Source organism: Macaca nemestrina, chromosome 7 (assembly GCF_043159975.1).
Source record: "Macaca nemestrina isolate mMacNem1 chromosome 7, mMacNem.hap1, whole genome shotgun sequence".
NCBI classification, from domain to species: Eukaryota; Metazoa; Chordata; class Mammalia; order Primates; family Cercopithecidae; genus Macaca; species Macaca nemestrina.
The window spans coordinates 84,737,767-84,758,792 of NC_092131.1; the positions used below are offsets into that span (position 1 = coordinate 84,737,767).

Below are 21,026 nucleotides of genomic sequence, written 5' to 3' on the forward strand. Positions count from 1 at the left end.
AGCCTCCTGAGTACCTGGGATTACAGGTGCATGCCACCATGCCTGGCTAATTTTCATATTTTTAGTAGAGACGAAATTTCACCATGTTGATCAGGCTGTTCTCGAACCCCTGACCTCGTGATCCACCCACTTCAGCCTCCCAAAGTGCTGGGATTACAGGCGTGAGCCACCACACCCTGCCTGGCCCATCTTATACTAAGAAACAAACCAAATGGAAGACAGCCATCTAGCACCTTCAAGCTTAAAGAGGAACATGATAGCACATATGCTCAAGGTGACACACAGGAGTAATACAATCAGACTCAAAAGGCCTCATTCAAAATGCATACCAGCCAGAAGCTTACAAATTAACCCAAGAGCAGAGGCGCTGATGTCAGGCTACCTGAGTTCCAATCTCAACTCTACTTCTTTTTAAGCAGGAGATCTTAAAAATTACTTAACCTATATAAGTCAGTCTCCATGTTTGTAAACTAGGAATGAATAGCTGCATCTATTGCATCAGATTGTACTGGAGGATTAGGTGATGTGATACTTGCCGAGGGCCTAGCACAATGCCTGGCCCATGGCAAACATTTAAAGATGTTAGCTATTTACTATTATTATAATTAGTTTTTGTTGTTGTAATAGTATTTAAATGCAGTCATTACATCACACAGGTTCACAGAATAAAATAACCAGAAAGACTTATGTAAATAAGACTTATGTAAATACACGGTCACTTAGAATGTTTTCCTTCCAGTCGGGGCGGTGGCTCACGCCTGTAATCCCAGGCCAAGGTGGGCAGGTCAGGTGGTCAGGAGATAGAGACCATCCTAGACAACATGGTGAAACCCTGTCTCTAGCCGGGTGCAGTGGCTCACGCCTGTAATCCCAGCACTTTGGGAGGCCAAGGTGGGCGGATCACGAGGTCAGTAGATCGAGACCATCCTGGCTGACATGGTGAAACCCCGTCTCTACTAAAAATAAAAAAAATCAGCCAGGTGTGGTGGCACGTGCCTGTAGTCCCAGCTACTCAGGAGGGCAAGACAGGAGAATTGCGTGAACCCAGGAGGCGGAGGTTGCAGTGAGCCAAGATCGTGCCACTGCATTCCGGCTTGGGTGACAGAGCGAGACTCAGTCTCAAAAAAAAGAAACCTTGTCTTTACTAAAATACAAAAAATTAGCTGGGCGTGGTGGTACACGCCTGTAATCCCAGCTACTTGGGAGGCTGAGGCAGGGGAATTGCTTGAATCTGGGAGGCAGAGATTGCTGTGAGCCAAGATCACACCACTGCACTCCAGCCTGGTGACAGAGACACCATCTCTAAAAAAAAAAAAATGTTTTTCTTCCAAGTTCTAGGAAACCAAATTCTTCAGCGGTCCCCATGCAAGGATCAGATAGGATCCTGATTGTGAATTTAAGGGCACAACTCCCTGTCCCTTCACTACTCAGTGCTCACACAGAAGAAGGGTTCCAAGCTGGTTTGTGGTTGTCTAAGCCTGGGGTATGTAGAAGATGACAACCACGTCCAGCAGGATGTGAGTCTCTCCAGTGTACTATAAAATCACATAGATCTGTGCAGCAGAGCAGCTCCACACTGCTGTCCTAACACATCCAACACTTTCCAAGTCATCAAGGGAGATGCCTCCTCTCCTGGACACCCACCCCCACCAGTAGCAGACACTCTGCAGCACACCTCAGCAAATCCATGCAAATGTGAGTGTGTGTGGTTTCAGTCTACCGCTTCCCTTCTCCTCCTGTCTGCTCCCTACCACCCACATCTTCTTCCTGAGCCTACCCTTTTCTCCTCACACCTCACCCAATTTACTCATGCCCACCTTAAGCATCTTGCAAAGTATAAGACACAGCCTCCTTGCCACCTCCTTCTCACTGGGGACAGGCCATCATCCCAATCTGGTGCCAGAGCTGGGAGGCCTGGAAAAGATTCAATATATGCAAATCAAGACCTAGCTTCATCTTCCTCTTCACTTCCTTACCTCTCCTTCTCTCCTTCCCTTCTTCCTCCCTCCTCTTCTCTGCCTTGGCAATCTTTCTTTGCCTTCTACAACACTCCTTTTCCTGCTTGTCTTATTCCCTGCCATACTCATTCTTTCTCTCTCTCTTTTGGACAAAACTTAATTTGCACAAAGTAAGCACTCCTTAAATATCTATAGAAAGGGAGGGGTCTAGGAGAGATAGGTAGAATTAAAAGGGAAGAATCAAAGTACTGTTTTGTTTTCTTTTTAAATAGAGAAGGTAAGATTTAGAGATAGAATGATATTTTAAATGCAGGGATGACTTGGAAAGGATCTTTGGAATAAAGAAAAAAAGAAGACATGCAGGGAAAGGCCAGAATAGTTTTGATCTAGTTATTAGCTGCTTCTGTCCAAGTGTGAGCCTGGGCAAAATTTCTACTCTTTGCTCTGGAATAATGGGTATCTCTAGACCCAGCAATCAAGAGGGCTAAGTAAGAAGTGAACTCTATGGCTGAGTAGACTAGATTTAAATCCTGGCCAGGTGCAGTGGCTCATGCCTGTAATCCCAGCAGTTTGGGAGGCCGAGGCAGGCAGATCACCTGAGGTTGGGAGTTTGAGACCAGCCTGACCAACATGGAGAAACTCTGTCTCTATTAAAAATACAAAATTAGCTGGGCATGGTGGTACATGCCTATAGTCTCAGCTACTTGGGAGGCTGAGGCAGGAGAATCGCTTGAACCCGGGGGGTGGAGTTTGCAGTGAGCCAAGATCGCACAATTGCACTCCAGCCTGGGCAACAAGAGCGAAACTCCATCTCAAAAAAACGAACAACAACAGAAAAAATCCTGTCCACCTAAGATTCTGCCCTCAATTGAAAAGGGCAGAGATTAGAGGATGAGTCTCGGTCAAGAAAGGGGTGAACAGAGGCCGGGCGCAGTGGCTCACACCTGTAATACCAGCACTTTGGGAGACCAAGGCAGGTGGATCACCTGAGGTCAGGAGTTCGAGACCAGCCTGGCCAACATGGTGAAACCCCGTCTCTACTAAAATACAAAAACTAGCCGGGCCTGGTGGCATGCACCTGTAATCCCAGCTACTTGGGAGGCAGAGGCAAGGAGAATCACTTGAATCTGGGAGGCAGAGGTTGCAGTGAGCTGAGATCACACCACTGCACTCCAGCCTGGGTGACAGAGCGAGACTCTGTCTCAAAAAAAAGAGAAAAAAGAAAAAGAAAGGGGTGAACAAAAGGAAAGCTGTTAGCCTCTGTGCAAACACCGTACTCCACTCTATGATGGGAGACAGCCAAGAGAGAAGGAAAAGAACTACCCTCATTGAACACCCAACAAATGCACTTTACACATTACCTATCTGATCTTCACAACTGAGTAAGGAAAATATCATTATTCCCATTTTCCCAGATAAGGAGACTAAGGCTCCATAAGTAACTTCTCAAAGTTGCACAGCTAGTGAGTGGTGGAGCAAGGATTGAACCTGGGTCTCTGTGCATGGATCCAAAGCCCATGTTCTTCCATTGCCCTAAAAAATAGAGCTCATGTAGTTATAGTTTATTTGCTGTTTACACCAAACAATCCCCCTTACTAGGGGTACACACATCTCATCCTTCCTGTTTCTCTTCCCCTTCTCTCCATGGTCTCCTCCTCTTGTAATCAACAGGTTGAGACAAAAAGGGGAGGAAGGCGAGGACAGTGAGTATGGAAGAATGCAATGCCTTAGGCAATAATTTGAGAGAGAGGAATTTAAAAAAAAAAAAAAGGCCCTAAAATTGACTCTGAGTAAGGGAAAGTGGGTAGATTAAACAATTAGAAAAGTGAAAAGCAAAACTGTTAGGAAGGCCGGGCTCGGTGGCTCATGCCTGTAATCCCAGCAGTTTGGGAGGCCAACGCGGGCAGATTGTTTTAGCCCGGGAATCTAAGACCAGCCTGGGCAACATGGCGAAACCTTGTCTCCACAAAAAATACAAAAATTAGCTGGGCGTAGTGGCACATGCCTGTAGTCTCAGCTACTGGGAGGGAGGCTGAGGTGGGAGGATCACCTAAGCCCAGGAGGCAGAGTCTGCAGTGAGACAAGATAGTGACACTGCACTCCAGCCTGGGAGACCAAGCGAAATCCTGTCTCAAAAAATGAAAAACAACTGTTTGGAAGGCCCTGATGTGAATATCATTGTATGCAAACTTGATGGTGCCCTGATAGACTTCACTTCAAAAGCCTCTGCCATGGAGTTGGGTTTGGAGAAAAGGGAGGAGAGTTTTGTTTTTTGGAGGGTAGTTAGGAAGGAAAAAGCCAGTCAGGTCCCGTTAGTCCTGCCAGCTCCTTGGCGACATTCCCTCTGTAACCACTAGGGAGCAGTAGTGTTTCTTTTCCTCTCTTGGTCAGCAAGAGGTGGGAGGGGGCTGCCTTGGAGTCCTGGTCTTGCTGGAGGATGGGAGGAAGCACCCCTGGTCAGCTTTGCCTCCAGTTCTGCTGGCCAGCCTGAATCCACGACTTGGCTCCTCTTCAGTGAGGGGCAGATTCTCTCCTTTCTCAGACTTCAGTTTTTTGGTCCTTCCTTTGCCCATGCCCTTTGTCTCTTGTAATTCTCCAATCCTTAAGTCTCACTGTTTCCCCGATTTTGCTCGGTCAGGGCCTGCCTTTTCAGCTTTCCACCTGTGTTTCTGCAACTTTACATCTGAGCCTCTTATCTCTGTCTCATCACATTTCTCTCTCAGTAGCTTTCTGGGTCCTAATGTGTATCTTCCCACCTCCCATGGAAGAATATTTGCAGCTCAGCAATTATGACTGTGTATATTTTTTTGTTTATAGGGCATTAACTCCCAAACTGAGCCTTGAAAGTAGCACTTCCAACCTTCCTTTCTCATCCTGAGAAGTAAATAGAGGCCTGGGTCTCGACGGAGGAAGAGGGCAATACCAAAAGGAAAAAATGTCTTCTATTTCTCCACACCTTTCTCTTCATCTTCACCTTCCTCCCCTCTTCAGCCTTGTGAGGAAATAGTGCATTAGGGGAGGAGGGTAGAATGAAGGGGCAGCAGGGAACTCTGGAGACTAAGGGACATTTTGGAGCTGCAAGATTCATCTCAGGGGATGACTACACCCTCAGAACTCTCCACCCTCCCATGGCTCCAGGCCTCCCTCCTCCCATCCCCCTCAGTGGCAGCAGCCTTGTAATTTAAAGCTCTCTCTGTCGCCTCTAATGTGATCCTCTCGTTTTATTGACTCTCTCTGCCGTCTGTGGCGCCCCTTCACATCAATCTCCTCTCTAATCACACCGCCGCCACTGCCTGCTCTGTCTCCCCTAACCCCTCTCCTTCACAGAGGCCCCCAGCCCTTGCCTCTACCCAGGTCTTTCCTGGACTATCCCCAACCTCCACCCTACACCAGATCCACCCTCTTCCTTCTTCCTCCTCTTGCCTCCTTCAGAGGCAGCAACATCAGGGCCTTTCAGCAGTCGCCTTGTCGCTTTACCCACACCTGAGATGTGTCCGCAGGGATAGAGGATGCCCTTAAGGAAAGCCAGGAACTAAAGGGAAGAATGGCGATGGGTCTGAGAATGAGCAAGAATCTTGGTCTTGGGGGTGGCAGGAGGGGGATGACTCTTAGGCCTGTCCATTTCTGCGCTGTCTCCAGTTCAAGGTAGAAAGGGCAAAGAAAAGGACGTAGCAATTCAAAGAGGGAAGGAAGGAAAGATGGAGGAGTAAAAATGCAATGAGGGGAAAAAAAGTGAAAAAATAATTGCTGCAGCTAAAGGTTTGTAATAAATAGTGGGTGATGGGAGAAGCTCCAAGAAGGCGGAGGGGAAGTTGGGGTTGGGGGAGGATGTACTAAGGCAGAGATATATTTGCAATTGAAATTCTTTCCTAAAGAGGAGGAGGGTTAGGTTGGGAGGTGGGGAAGACATTTGCAATTTTAAATAGCTGCCAACCTACCCTCGGCCGATCAGAGTCTCACCTACAAGCTAGCCAAAAGCTAAGCTCCTTTGGTTTCTAGCTAGGAATCAGCTATGTCTTTTTCCATTTCTAGGAAATAGATGCTTTTGAGAGAGGATCTGGGAGTTACTGCAGGATTTGGGGCTTAGGTCTGCCTAGCCCTACTCTGAGCTGTGATCGAGCATGGTGAGTCAGGAGCCAGAAAGCAGCTGGTAGGCGTAGGGAGGGTGAACTCTAGCGCTTGGGCCGGCTGGGAGAGAGCACCCATCTGTGTGCAGCTCTTGGCGGCAGGGCCCAGGACAGGGCCTCTTGCCCAGAGTCAGTTATTCCCACCAGGTGGGGTAGTGGAAGGGTGGTGTGGCCCACCTGTGGGTGGCAATGGAATAACAGACCCTCACAAACCAGCACCCTTACCTCTCTCCCCCATGATGGATTCTGTAGGAGGAATACCTTTCTCCCTCAACTTGAGGGCTTCTGCTTTCTGGTTATCTAGAAATCAGCTCCCCTCAGTCCAATTCCTTCACTTCCCTTTTGGTTCTCCAACTCCCCTGACCTCCCCATCCCTTCCACCCCTTTCCCAGGTGCTGATTTGCATTTTCATTAGCATGCTAATCCCACCCCACTTAGCGTTCCTTAATGGCTCTGACTTCACGCCTGGCTAGACCCCCAGGAGGAGGAGGGAAGCAAGAATGGGGCCTTCAGGTTGGTTGGGGCTAGACTGAGGACCTATTCCAAATCAAAAACTCTGGAGGTGAGGATTAGAGGTAGCCCAGGAAAAGAGAGGCCATGCCCCTCGCCCCTTACGCGAAGCACTCTGGCCTGAAGCACTACCAGTTTAATCACTAGAGATCTGCTAATACAAGAGCTAGAGAGGATGTAGATGAGCCAACTGGGACCTTGGGGGAAGTATAGGATGGAGAGGCATGGGAATTGGTGAGTTTGAGCGGGAGGTTCCTGATTTAGAAGGGGGAAAAAAAAAAAAGGATGGGAGCCTTGGCGCTTCTGTCAGCTGGAGGGAGCCCAGGAATCCTCATTTCTTTTTTTTTTTTTTTTTTTTTGGTGAGATGGAGTTTCGTTCTTGTTGCCCAGGCTCAAGTACAATGGCGTGGTCCCGGCTCACCACAACCTCTGCCTCCCAGTTTCAAGCCGCTCTCCTGCCTCAGCCTCCTGAGTAGCTGGGATTACAGGCATGCGCCACCACACCCAACTTTTTTTTTGTATTTTTAGTAGAGACAGGGTTTCACCATGTTGGCCAGGCTGGTCTCCAACTCCTGACCTCAGGTGATCTGCCTGCCTCGGCCTCCCAAAGTGCTGGGATTACAGATGTGAGCCACCACGCCCAGCCTGGAATCCTCATTTCTAGTCCTTTGGAGTCTCATTTTGCCTGTATTGTGTCCAAGGGACAGTCTAGCTGGGTGGAGAAGTCTAGACCACAACTTTGGGGTTTACTCAGTGCCCCATCAGTCCATTTCTAGTTTCACCATCTTGGAGCTGTGTGATCCTCAGTAGCTCACTTAACCTCTCTGTTTCTTTGATGCCCCATCTGTAAAATAAGGTTGCTGTGAGAGTAAATGAGATGATTAATATAAAGCATTTAACAGTGCCAGGACCATGGTATAAGTACCTTCATAACTATTAGTAATATTATTACTATTACTTATTATTTGTTACCTCTTTCGGGAGGAAGAGGAGGCAACAGACTAGTTGTTATCTTTCAGCTGACCAGAGAAGTTCCCATCTGTTCCACATGCTGTGACCAGAGATGGATCTGGAAGGCATTGGAGAGAAGCACAGTGCCTGCATGCCAGGGGAAATCAATTATGCCCTATCTCTGGCAAGACTTAGGGAATTTACCTCGTCAGGGTATGGAAAATCTGAGGGTCTTTCCTAGAATTCTGCCATTCAAAAGACACTGACTGTGGCAGGCATTGTTTTCTGTGCTAAAGATAGAGCAAGAACTAAAGCCTCCATTCTGACTGCTGGATGGAGAGAAAATACACTGTAGCGGGCAGTAGTGGAAGTGGGAGGCCAGTGTGGTGTCTGTTGTGTTGGTCCAGGAAAGAGATAATAATGGCCTGCCATCTGTGCTGCCCGGATTTCAGCGGGCCCCAGGATGGTGTTAGTGAAGGAGATAAATGGAGGGACTGACATGTTTTAGAGGTTGCTGTTGAATTGGATATGTCCAGTGGGTGAGGGCAAAATAAAACTTTGGGTTTTTAGCCTAAGCAACTGGATAAATGTTGGTACCAACTTCTGAGATAGGAAAGATGGGGAGGAGCAGGTTCAGGGGATAAATAAAGAGTTCTAGGCTGGGCGCGGTGGCTCACACCTATAATCCCAGCACTTTGAGAGGCCGAAGCAGGCGGATCACTTGAGGTCAGGAGTTAGAGACCAGCCTGACCAACATGGAGAAACCCTGTCTCTACTAAAACTACAAAATTAGTCAGGTGTGGTGGCGCATGCCTATAATCCCAGCTACTTAGGAGGCTGAGGCAGGAGAATCGCTTGAACCCAGGAGGCGGAGGTTGCGGTGAGCCGAGATCACGCCATTGCACTCCAGCCTGGGCAACAAGAACAAAACTCCATCTCAAAAAAAAAAAAAAAAATTTAATTAATAAAATAAAATAAAATAAATAAAATGAAGAGTTCTGATATTTGACATATTATATTTTGAAGCCTATTAGACACTAAGTGAAATTTCAGGTTAGCAAAGGGGTGTCTAAGTCTGGTGTTCAGGGAAGAGGATGGGGCAGGGAAGAGATCTAGCTGCCCAGCTGGGGTCTCTGCAGCCTCACAGCACTGCTCTCTCCTTGTCTCCCTACAGGGTACTGGTTGTCACGCTGACATGAGCCCCCAGCACTCCTCCGTCTACCATGGCCACCCTTAACTCAGCCTCTACCACTGGTACCACCCCCTCCCCTGGGCACAATGGCCCATCCCCGCCTTTGGACACCTCCTCCTCCAGCATCCCCTCTGATCCTGTCACCAAAGATCCCCCTGCTGCCCCCTCCACCTCTGAGAACATGAGGTACTCAGAGCCAGGGGGACAGCCCCTGGAGTCAGGCTGTGGCCTCATCCCACCAAAGGAGATTGGGGAGCCCCAGGAAGGGCCTGACTGTGGTCACTTCCCACCAAATGACCCAGGGGTGGAAAAGGACAAGGAGCAGGAGGAGGAAGAAGAAGGGCTCCCTCCCATGGACCTGAGCAACCACTTATTCTTCACAGCTGGAGGTGAGGCCTACCTAGTGGCCAAGCTGTCCCTACCAGGTGACAGTGAACTCCTGTTACCAAAGGGCTTCCCCTGGGGTGAGGTGGGCATCAAGGAAGAGCCCAGTCTTCCCTTCCTTGCCTACCCACCCCCTTCACACCTCACTGCCCTTCACATCCAACATGGCTTTGACCCAATCCAAGGCTTTAGCTCTTCTGACCAAATTCTGTCCCATGATACCTCAGCACCATCTCCGGCTGCCTGTGAGGAAAGGCATGGAGCTTTCTGGAGCTATCAGCTGGCTCCAAATCCACCCGGAGATCCCAAAGATGGCCCCATGGGGAACAGCGGGGTCAACCACGTGGCAGTCTTCTGGCTCTGCCTTCTGTGCCGCCTGGGTTTCAGCAAGCCCCAGGCCTTTATGGGTCACACACAGTCTCATGGGGTGAAGTTAACCCCTGCCCAATATCAGGGCCTGTCAGATAGCCCAGCTGTGCTCCAGGAGGGGGATGAAGGCTGCAAGGCCCTCATAAGCTTTCTGGAACCAAAACTCCCTGCTCGCCCCTCTTCCGACATACCCCTTGACAATAGCAGCACAGTGAACATGGAGGCGAATGTGGCCCAGACGGAGGATGGCCCCCCTGAGGCAGAAGTCCAGGCCCTTGTCCTCTTGGATGAAGAAGTCATGGCCCTGAGCCCACCCTCTCCATCCACAGCCACCTGGGACCCCAGCCCAACCCAAGCCAAAGAATCGCCAGTAGCAGCAGGCGAGGCAGGGCCAGATTGGTTCCCTGAGGGGCAAGAAGAGGATGGAGGGCTCTGCCCCCCACTCAACCAAAGCTCACCCACCTCCAAGGAGGGGGGCACTCTCCCTGCCCCAGTGGGCTCCCCCGAAGACCCCAGTGACCCACCCCAGCCCTATCGCCTAGCTGATGACTACACCCCAGCCCCTGCAGCCTTCCAGGGCCTCAGCCTGTCTAGCCACATGTCCCTGCTCCACTCACGCAACTCCTGCAAGACACTCAAGTGTCCCAAGTGCAACTGGCACTACAAGTACCAGCAGACCCTGGATGTGCACATGCGAGAGAAGCACCCTGAGAGCAACAGTCACTGCAGCTACTGCAGTGCTGGGGGCGCCCACCCCCGCCTTGCTCGTGGAGAGAGCTACAACTGTGGCTACAAACCCTACCGCTGCGATGTCTGCAACTACTCTACCACCACCAAAGGCAACCTCAGCATCCATATGCAGTCTGACAAGCACCTGGCCAACCTGCAGGGCTTCCAGGCGGGCCCTGGTGGGCAGGGAAGTCCACCAGAGGCATCACTCACACCCTCCGCGGGAGACAAAGAGCCTAAGACCAAATCATCCTGGCAGTGCAAGGTGTGCAGCTACGAGACGAACATCTCCCGCAACCTGCGCATCCATATGACCTCTGAGAAGCACATGCAGAATGTCCTAATGCTGCACCAGGGGCTGCCGCTGGGCCTGCCACCTGGATTGATGGGGCCAGGCCCTCCTCCCCCACCAGGCGCTACCCCCACTACCCACCCTGAACTCTTCCAGTACTTTGGGCCCCAGGCCCTAGGGCAGCCTCAGACTCCCTTGCCTGGCCCAGGGCTGAGGCCAGACAAGCCCCTGGAAGCCCAGCTGCTTCTCAATGGTTTCCACCACCTTGGAGCACCTGCCCGCAAGTTCCCCACACCCGGTAAGCTTCTGTGCTTCTTCCCTCTTCTCTCCTCCCCAGGGCCAAACTCTACTCCTTGCTTTCTCCCAAGGACCAACTCCCAACTTAGGTAACCGTAAGTCCCTCTGAGCACTATCCTACTCATTAACCCACCTCCCCACATAGTGAACCCACCTGCCCCATTTCTTTCTTGGGCCACTAATCTGTCTCTGTCCTCTAGCCCCTGGAAGCCTATCCCCTGACGCCCACCTGCCTCCAAGTCAGCTTCTGGGTTCCTCATCCGACAGCCTGCCCACCTCACCACCCCCAGATGATAGCCCGTCCCTGAAGGTGTTTCGCTGCCTAGTGTGCCAGGTCTTCAGCACAGACAACCTGGAGCTGCTGCTCTACCACTGCAGCATAGGCCGGAGCCTCCCGGAAGCTGAATGGAAGGAGGTGGCTGGTGACACCCACCGCTGCAAGCTTTGCTGCTATGGCACCCAGCTCAAGGCCAACTTCCAACTCCACCTCAAGACTGACAAACATGCTCAGAAGTACCAGCTGGCAGCCCACCTGCGGGAGGGGGGTGGGGCCATGGGCACCCCTTCCCCAGTGTCCCTGGGAGATGGGGCTCCTTATGGGTCTGTCTCTCCGCTGCACCTGCGCTGCAACATCTGTGACTTTGAGTCCAACAGCAAGGAGAAGATGCAGCTGCATGCCAGGGGTGCAGCCCACGAAGAAAACAGCCAAATATACAAGGTGAGGCTGGGTCAAAAAGGGCCATCGGAAGAGGAGAAGGGAATGGGGACGGAGGGAGGAGATGCAGAATAAGAAAGTGATAGGAAAACCCTGGGTGACAAATGGAGAAAAAGGAAAGTATGCAACACGTAACAAAGTATGTACCAGGGTAACAAAGTGACAGATATGGAGAAAGAGACCAAAGAAGAGCAGACTCTGACAAGTGAAACAGACTTTATTCAGCTGTTCTAGTGTTTGGCCCTGGAGGGAGGGGTGGTGTCAGCTCAGTTTGTCATGTCACCAGAGGTTCAAGAGGATGGAACCAGACTCCATTTGCATGCTGGGAGGGAGTCCAGGAGTGGTAGGAGAAAGAGAAAGGGTTGGGGAGAGCAAGCAATAATAAGTAGGTGGTCATAGGAGGGAAAGGCGGGGGGGTTCAGGAGGAGGAAGTGAGGGGTGGGGAGGGGGCTGCTGCTAGTCAGTCTCCCTTAGGGGAGGCAAGAAGTCCCCTGAGGCTACGTGTGGTGCCTCACACCTGTAGTCCTGGCACTTTGGGAGGCTGAGGCAGGAGAATCACTTGAAGTCAGGAGTTCAAGATCAGCCTGGCCAACATGGTGAACCCTCATCTCTACTAAAAATACAAAAATTAGCTGGGTGTGGTGCCCATGCCTGTAATCCCAGCTACTTGGGAGGCTGAGGCATGAGAATCACTGAACCCGGGAGGCAGAGGTTGCAGTGAGCAGAGATTGTGCCATTGCATTCCAGCCTGGGCAACAGGGCAAGACTCTCTGGGAAAAAAAAAAAAGAAAGTCCCCTGAGATCTGGCATGTCCCTTCTGGGTCTGAGCCAGGATCTTCCCATGATTCTAGTTTCTGCTGGAAATGGAGGGAGCAGAGGCAGGGGCAGAGCTGGGGCTATACCACTGCCTGTTGTGTGCGTGGGAGACACCCTCCCGCTTGGCTGTGCTGCAACACCTGCGCGCACCTGCCCACCGTGATGCCCAGGCCCAGAGGCGTCTGCAGCTGCTACAGAATGGCCCAGCTGCTGAGGAAGGACTCGCAGCTCTTCAGAGCATCCTAAGCTTCAGCCACGGACAGCTCCGGACTCCCGGTGAGGAAGAGGGGACTGGAGAATAAGAGCTGGGCAGGGAGGGCAGCAGGATGTGGGGAGCACGGGGGCTGCAGAATTAGGGATACAAGGAAGTTTGAGAAGTGGGCCTGTGGGCCACCTATAGCAAATGGGAAGAAGCTGTGAAGGGATAAGACAGAATGAGCATGTCAGGCACCATGGAGGCTACCTTGAGTAGAAGGGCAAAGAAGGGCAGCGGCTTTGCTGGGAGGGGGTGAAAAGGAACCACCTAGTGATTCTGAGTAGTGACTACTGTCCTAGTAATGCTGAAGGGTGGCAGGCTGGAGCTGGGCAGGAAGGAGAGATAACCTGTTTTGTGCTGGGCCCGCGCATCTTGGAAGGAGATAGGAGCTGTGGGCATGATCCAAAGGCAGCAGGGATGAGAACAGGCCCCTGACAAGCTTCCCAGCCTCTTCCTGTCTCCTAGGAGGTCTTCAGCCCTAGGGCTGGGCTTAGAGTCACCCTTAGGCAGTTGAGGTTGTACCAGCAGAGGCCGGGAACAGCCATCCAGGCACCATTGATCCACAGGGTGCAGGAGAAGAGCCTGGAAGGCGCTGCCAGAGGTGGGCATGGGCATCGGGCTTTGTAGAGCCAGTGGTGGGCAAGGGCGAGGGCATGGGCAGCAGGAGCCAGGAACACGCAGCATTGACTGGTGCTAATTGAATTGCCAATATGCTGGCTGGAGTTAAGTGCCGGAGGGGCCCAGATCAATAGCTAACGATCCTGGCGCAGGGCTGAATGGAGTTAAGGAACTTTAACACTTTAATTAGGCTGCCACCGAAAATAAATTCCTACACATCTGTCAATTCTTACTTGAGTGGTAATCTCCTCTTCCAGCTAGACCTGCCACTTCCTGCTCACTGCAGCAGCTGCTTCCATTCAACTGAGGCTTCCTTCTTCAGTGCCCCTCCCACTACATTTCTGGGGCTTCCCACTTCCTGGGTCAGTTAAGACAGGGAGCTGAGTTTGATCTTGTTTCTGCTGTCTACTGCTGGACTTCTATAAAAGGATAGGAGCTGGACTCTCATAAAATGATCTCTTAGGCCCTACCAGTTCTAATACTGTAATTTTCCCTCTGTCTTCTGTGTGGATGTTTCTTGTTGGCTTCTCATACTCTCCTGCCTGCTGATTGATCCATCCATTTTCTCCTTCATTGACTGGCTGCTTGTCCTGCTTCCTCTGCCCTATGTCCTCCATTCCCTGATGCCACCCCTCTTTAAGCTGACTCTCCCCCATCCTACACAGGGAAGGCTCCTGTCACCCCCTTAGCTGAGCCACCTACCCCTGAGAAAGATGCCCAGAACAAGACAGAACAATTGGGTGAGTTGTTCTTCTGGTCTGTTTTCCCTCCCTTCCCCCCAGTACCTCCTACATTCTGAGATGCTCATGGGACCTTGCAGTAATCCAGGAGCCCAGCAATGTCTGTGCTCAAGGAGCAAAACTGATTAAAGAAAGGGCTCATCAGGGGGAAGGGAGGCTGAGCCACAAGAGGCTAGGCACTTCTGCCCTTTTTGAGAACTCAGACCTGACCATCCTACTGACCCGGAGTCAGCCCTTGCCAAGCCTCACCTATCTACTGAGTTTCCTGCCCTTTCCCTAGTGCCCAACTCCCTACCCTGGAAGCTGTCTGCTACAAATCATCTTGAGGGCTCTCAGGGTTCCTTAATCTCCTCTTCTTTCATCCTCAGCTTCAGAAGAGACAGAAAACAAGACTGGCCCTTCCAGAGACAGTGCCAACCAGACCACGGTCAGAACTGGGGTAACTGGGAAGAGCTGAAGTGGGGGCCTGGCTTTACTGAGATCTGCTCATATTCTAAGGCAGACCTAATTTTGTCATGCTTTGACTTATTTCACTCAGAATAGCACAGTTAAGAAATTCCACCCAGGTCCAGTTCCACATGTTCAGCACTTTGAGGGGCAGAGCTGGCCCAGCAGGGTCAAGCACAGAGGGAGATGATAGGAGGGAGACAGCAGGAACTTGAGGGAAAGATGAATAAAGGAATTGTGCTGAGAGTAGGAAAGAGTGGGGGTACATGCTGGAAGCAGGGGAGGAAAGCAGTAAAGAAATGAAAAGAGAAAGGCAAAAGCAAACAACCAGCTACTGCCCAGCTCTTTATCCCTCCGGAGCAGAAAGACAACAAGACACCAGTGTTCCTACCCTACAAAACGCCCTGAGCCTGGATGGAACTGTCCTGGCACCCCCTTCCTAAGGGTAGAGGCACCAACCAAATGATTCACGCTGACAGCATGTGCCACAAATCTCTAAATCCCCAGGACTCAGACCTAGGCAGCACCCAGGAATGGCAGCTCTGTGGCCTGAAAGTTGGTTCTAAGGGGATTCCCAGCCTCAGGTTTGAGATGCCATCCTGTGCCTCACAGCTCTCCAAACTGGACCGCAATATGTAACATTTATTGTTATTGCAATACGCAGTGTTACTGCATCACTGCAAGCTGAAGTAATGCCTTATGTCCTCAGCATCTTTTCTTCCTAACTCCGGCTCCCATCAACAGACCTCTTCCAGATGTCTGCTCCGGGGGCTAGGCGCATTAAGATGAGCATCCAGATCCCCTTCCTTTATGGTCATCCACTCCCTGACACACAGGCCTGTGCCACTGGTGCCAGCCTGGATGCAGGCTGGGCAGGTCTGGCAGTCAGGTGATGGTAGAGCCTCTGGCAGCCTCACCCCTCTGGAAGTGTGGCTAAGAATGTGCTGAGAGGGCCGGGCCAGAATTTTCCTGGGCCACTCGGGAAGCTGTGGTGTTTATTCACATTAGGAAAAAGAAGAAGGAAAAAGAAAGATGGAAAATAAGGTGGGAGCTGCTGAGCCTGAGGGAGGATGAGCTGGCTTCTGAGCAGACAGGTAGGGCCCCTCTTCAGGTGACAGTTCACAGAGGCAGAGTGGGCAGGGACAAGGAGCCTCTGGGTCCAGAAAATGCCCAGAGGAAATGGAACCATTTCACAGAGAAGACACAGGCAGGATAGGATAGATAAGAAAAGAAAACTAAACCCAAGGTGGGGGCAGTAGGTACAGAGCCATCTGTTAGCTGGAGAGTTGAGGCAGGCAGCAAAGACTGGGAAAGACACACCAAAGAAAGGCAGAGAAATCAGGATGGTGGAAGAGGGCCAAACAAAGAAGAAGTACAAGGTAGCGGCCTAAGCTAGGCCTTTGTCCCAGTCCAAGGGAAAGTGGGGAGGAGCCAGCTCTCAGGACAGTGGCTGGAGGCTGGCTAGTTCCTATCTGGCTAGTTCCTCTTAAATTAGGAGTGAGAGGCCAATCGTGGTGGCTCACGCCTATAATCCCAGCACTTTGAGAAGCCAAGACGAGTAGATCACCTGGGGTCAGGAGTTCAAGACCAGCCTGGCCAATGTGGCAAAACCCTGTCTCTACTAAAAAAATACAAAAATTAGCTGGGCATGGTGGCACACGCCTGTAATCCCAGCTGCTCGGGAGGCTAAGGGCAGGAGAATTGCTTGAACCTGGAAGGCGGATGTTGCAGTGAGCCGAGATCATGCCACTGCACTCTGGCCTGGGTGACAGAGCCATACTCCATCTCGGAAAAAAAAAAAAAAAAAAACGGAGTAGGTGCCAGTGCTGCATCCAAAGGACTATGTGATGATGGATCCTATCCTTCCCTGACACTTCCTCCACTGCCCATATGTACCCTCCAGGTATACTGCTGTCCATACTGCAGCTTCCTGAGCCCAGAGTCCAGCCAGGTGAGGGCTCATACACTCTCCCAGCATGCGGTGCAGCCCAAGTACAGATGCCCACTGTGCCAGGAACAGCTGGTGGGCCGGCCTGCCCTGCACTTCCACCTTAGCCACCTTCACAACGTGGTGCCCGAGTGCGTTGAGAAGCTGCTGCTTGTAGTGAGTACAGGCTGGGTGAGGATGGTCCAACGAGGCCTTATTATGGCTATGCAGGAGGGGAGGAAGAGGCAGGGGTATTCAGGCAAGTGCGTGTGTTGGGGGCACGGAACATTCAGGCAAGTGCATGTGTTGGCTGGCTGAGGATGGTCTGACAAGGTCTTGTTAGGGCCGTCCAGGAGGGGAGGAAGAGGCAGGAGTATTCAGGCAAGTGCATGTGTTGGTGACAAAGGTAGCATTTCATGGGTTTGAAGTTGGATTTTAGAGAGGGAGACTCAGAACTGAGCTTGTCTAGCTGCCTCTACTCAGAGATGAGAAAACTCGGCTTCTGTTTCACTTCCATTAAGTCCTGAGAAGAGTTGCTGAACAGCAGGCACCAGCCTGCCAGAACGATGACTTCCGGCTTGGGGAAAGAAGCCAGATAAGAGAGGCAGCAGCCCAGGCTCTCTCATCTGTAGCAAAAGCAGCAATTAGGTGGGAGGTTTGTCCAGACAGGAGGCTGGATCTGTGGAAAGGGATCTCGGCACAGGTACAGGTGTAGGGCAGATGGGTCAGGAGTGGCGTAGGGGCAGTGGCGGGTAGTGGTGAAGCCACTAGGCTTTTTCCCATTGCAGGCTACAACTGTAGAAATGACATTTACAACCAAAGTGCTGTCTGGACCCACATTAAGCCCTCTGGACGATGGCCAAGAACCCCCAACTCATGGGCCAGAGCCTACACCCAGCAGAGACCAGACAGCAGGTAGGGAATGGAACAGCAAACCTCCCAAGGTACCAGGAAAGGGGACTCCGTGGGCCATCTGAAGATGACTGAGGCCAAGGTCAACTGCCCTGGTATTGAGTGGGTGGGGTCTGGCTTAAACGAAGTTCCCTGCTTATTGTACCTTCTTCTCTCTCCCCTAGAAGGCCCTAACCTGACCCCAGAAGCCAGTCCAGATCCTCTTCCTGAGCCTCCCTTGGCCTCAGTTGAGGCCCCAGACAAACCCTTGGGAAGTCCTGGTCAACCCCCTTCTCCAGCCCCATCTCCAGTCTCTCAGCCTGATGCGCAAGCTGAAGACATAGCTCCTCCGCCTACCATGGCTGAGGAGGAAGAGGGGACCACTGGGGAGCTCCGCTCTGCAGAGCCAGCTCCAGCTGACTCTCGCCACCCTCTGACCTATCGGAAAACCACCAACTTTGCCCTGGACAAGTTTCTGGACCCTGCCCGGCCCTATAAGTGCACTGTGTGTAAGGAGTCCTTCACCCAGAAGAATATTCTATTGGTTCATTATAATTCTGTCTCCCACCTGCATAAGATGAAGAAGGCTGCCATTGACCCCTCTGCCCCTGCCCGGGGAGAGGCTGGTGCCCCACCTACCACCACTGCTGCCACAGACAAGCCCTTTAAGTGCACAGTCTGCCGAGTCTCCTACAACCAGAGCTCCACCCTGGAGATCCATATGCGGTCAGTTCTGCATCAGACTCGCTCTCGGGGAACCAAGACTGATTCCAAGATTGAAGGGCCAGAACGCAGCCAAGAAGAGCCCAAGGAAGGCGAGACAGAGGGGGAGGTGGGCACTGAGAAGAAGGGCCCTGACCCCAGTGGCTTCATATCTGGATTGCCTTTCCTGTCCCCTCCCCCACCTCCCTTGGACCTGCATCGATTCCCAGCCCCTCTCTTCACCCCACCAGTCCTGCCCCCCTTCCCTCTGGTGCCCGAATCACTGCTTAAGCTCCAGCAGCAGCAGCTGCTCCTGCCCTTCTACCTCCATGATCTCAAGGTGGGGCCCAAGCTGACACTAGCTGGGCCTGCACCTGTGCTGTCCCTGCCAGCTGCCACCCCTCCTCCTCCACCCCCACCTCCCAAGGCTGAGCTGGCTGAGCGGGAGTGGGAGCGGCCCCCCATGGCCAAAGAGGGCAATGAGGCAGGGCCTTCCTCACCCCCCCACCCATTGCCCAACGAGGCTGCCCGCACTGCAGCCAAAGCCCTTCTAGAAAACTTTGGCTTTGAGCTGGTGATCCAGTACAATGAAGGGAAGCAAGCTGCGCCCCCTCCCCCTACCCCACCCCCACCTGAGGCCCTCGGGGGTGGGGACAAGCTGGCCTGTGGGGCCTGTGGGAAACTCTTCTCCAATATGCTTATCCTCAAGACACATGAGGAACATGTCCACCGCCGCTTTCTGCCCTTTGAAGCTCTGAGCCGTTATGCTGCTCAGTTTCGAAAGAGCTATGACAGCCTATACCCGCCCCTTGCAGAGCCCCCCAAACCTCCTGATGGGTCTCTGGATTCACCTGCTCCCCATCTGGGCCCACCCTTCCTGGTCCCAGAGCCTGAGGCAGGGGGGACCCATGCCCCTGAAGAGCGAAGTCAAGCAGGGGGACACTGGCCCATAGAGGAGGAAGAAAGCTCCAGAGGGAATCTTCCTCCCCTGGTGCCTGCCGGCCGCCGGTTCTCCAGAACCAAGTTCACAGAGTTCCAGACCCAAGCCCTGCAGTCTTTCTTTGAGACTAGTGCCTACCCCAAAGACGGAGAGGTGGAGCGACTCGCAAGTCTGTTGGGTCTCGCTAGCCGTGTGGTGGTGGTGTGGTTCCAGAATGCCCGCCAGAAAGCACGCAAAAATGCCTGTGAGGGTGGGTCCATGCCAACCGGAGGAGGCACTGGGGGAGCCTCCGGCTGCAGGCGTTGCCACGCCATTTTCTCCTGTGTTTTTGAGTTGGTGCGCCACCTCAAGAAGTGCTATGATGACCAGACCCCTGAAGAGGAGGAGGAAGAGGCAGAGAGAGGGGAAGAGGAGGAAGAGGTGGAAGAAGAAGTAGAGGAGGAACAGGGCCTTGAACCCCCTGCAGGGCCTGAGGGTCCATTACCAGAGCCTCCAGATGGGGAGGAGCTGAGCCAAGCAGAGGCAACAAAGGCAGGAGGCAAAGAGTCTGAAGAGAAGGCTACTCCATCACCTTCCCCAGCCCACACCTGTGACCAGTGTGCCATTTCTTTCTCCAGTCAGGACCTCCTGACCAGTCACCGCCGACTACATTTCCTGCCATCTCTGCAGCCCAGTGCTCCTCCCCAACTCCTAGATCTGCCCTTGCTGGTGTTTGGGGAAAGAAACCCCCTGGTGGCAGCCACCTCACCAATGCCAGGGCCACCTCTCAAACGGAAGCATGAGGATGGCAGCTTGTCCCCCACAGGCAGTGAAGCAGGGGGAGGAGGGGAGGGCGAGCCCCCCAGGGACAAGCGCCTGCGTACCACCATCTTGCCTGAGCAGCTTGAGATCCTGTACCGTTGGTACATGCAGGATTCCAACCCAACACGCAAGATGCTCGACTGCATCTCCGAGGAGGTGGGGCTCAAAAAGCGAGTGGTACAGGTCTGGTTCCAGAATACCAGGGCCCGGGAGAGGAAAGGCCAGTTTCGAAGCACCCCTGGGGGAGTGCCTAGTCCAGCAGTGAAACCGCCTGCCACAGCCACCCCTGCATCCTTGCCCAAGTTCAACCTCTTATTAGGCAAGGTAGATGATGGCACTGGAAGGGAGGCCCCAAAGAGGGAAGCACCTGCTTTTCCCTACCCCACTGCCACCCTTGCTTCTGGGCCCCTGCCTTTCCTACCACCTGGGAAAGAGGCCACCACCCCAACACCAGAGCCACCTCTACCTCTCCCACCTCCCCCTCCACCCAGTGAGGAAGAGGGCCCGGAGGAACCACCTAAAGCTTCTCCAGAGAGTGAGGCTTGCAGTCTGTCTGCAGGAGATCTGAGTGATTCATCTGCTTCCAGCCTAGCTGAACCAGAATCCCCTGGGGCTGGAGGGACCAGTGGGGGACCTGGAGGTGGGACTGGTGTTCCAGACGGAATGGGGCAGCGGCGCTACAGGACCCAGATGAGCAGCCTGCAGCTGAAGATCATGAAAGCCTGCTATGAAGCTTACCGCACCCCTACCATGCAGGAGTGTGAGGTTCTGGGAGAGGAGATTGGGCTGCCCAAGAGAGTCATCCAGGTCTGGTTCCAGAATGCTCGTGCCAAGGAAAAGAAGGCCAAACTACAGGGGGCAGCCGCTGGGAGCACTGGAGGCAGCAGTGAGGGCCCCTTAGCAGCCCAGCGCACTGACTGCCCCTATTGTGATGTCAAGTATGATTTCTATGTCTCCTGCCGAGGCCATCTCTTTTCCCGTCAGCACCTGGCCAAGCTCAAGGAGGCAGTCCGAGCCCAGCTGAAGAGTGAAAGCAAGTGCTACGACTTGGCCCCGGCACCTGAGGCTCCCCCAGCTCCCAAGGCCCCACCTGCGACCACACCTGCCTCCGTGCCCCTTGGGGCTGCCCCAACCTTGCCTCGCCTGGCCCCGGTCCTCTTGTCTGGTCCAGCTCTGGCTCAGCCCCCGCTGGGCAACTTAGCTCCTTTCAATTCAGGTGAGTAGGGAGGCTGGGAGGAGCTGGACTTCAGAGAACATCCCCCTCTAATGACATGCCCTTCCTTTTCCTTCCTGATTCTTCCCATGTCCAATCTCCTGTGGCCCTCCTTTGTGTCAGGCTCTTGGGGGAAAGAAGGGAGGGAAGG

At 52.8% G+C, this 21,026-nt stretch overlaps 2 protein-coding genes across 10 annotated transcripts in view; one reads left to right on the forward strand and one right to left on the reverse strand.

Annotated features, from left to right (window-relative positions):
• LOC105499590 (thiamine triphosphatase) overlaps positions 1–21,026 on the reverse strand; it is a 47,203-nt gene that overhangs the window by 16,275 nt on the left and 9,902 nt on the right. The window contains exon 1 of one of the 3 annotated variants that reach the window (XM_011772250.3): positions 1,818–1,904. The exons of the other annotated variants lie outside the window; for them this stretch is intronic. The gene's annotated coding sequence lies outside the window, so the exon portion shown is untranslated. Of the gene's footprint in view, positions 1–1,817; positions 1,905–21,026 lie in introns of those variants that run through there. 3 annotated transcript variants of the gene reach the window in all.
• The window catches only part of LOC105499589 (zinc finger homeobox 2), a 31,941-nt gene that overhangs the window by 8,323 nt on the left and 2,592 nt on the right, over positions 1–21,026 (forward strand). For 2 of the 7 annotated variants that reach the window (XM_071100427.1, XM_071100426.1), the window contains exons 2-10: positions 5,991–6,082; positions 8,721–10,810; positions 11,010–11,527; positions 12,376–12,616; positions 13,880–13,954; positions 14,323–14,381; positions 16,305–16,505; positions 17,117–17,243; positions 17,405–20,878. In XM_071100427.1, coding sequence (XP_070956528.1) covers positions 8,770–10,810; positions 11,010–11,527; positions 12,376–12,616; positions 13,880–13,954; positions 14,323–14,381; positions 16,305–16,505; positions 17,117–17,243; positions 17,405–20,878 — 6,736 coding nt within the window. In that variant the 5' untranslated portion in view covers positions 5,991–6,082; positions 8,721–8,769. Of the gene's footprint in view, positions 1–3,227; positions 6,599–8,519; positions 10,811–11,009; positions 11,528–12,375; positions 12,617–13,879; positions 13,955–14,322; positions 14,382–16,304; positions 16,506–17,116; positions 17,244–17,404; positions 20,879–21,026 lie in introns of those variants that run through there. The other 5 variants (XM_024786974.2, XM_071100425.1, XM_024786977.2 and 2 more) reach the window with 5 other exon arrangements.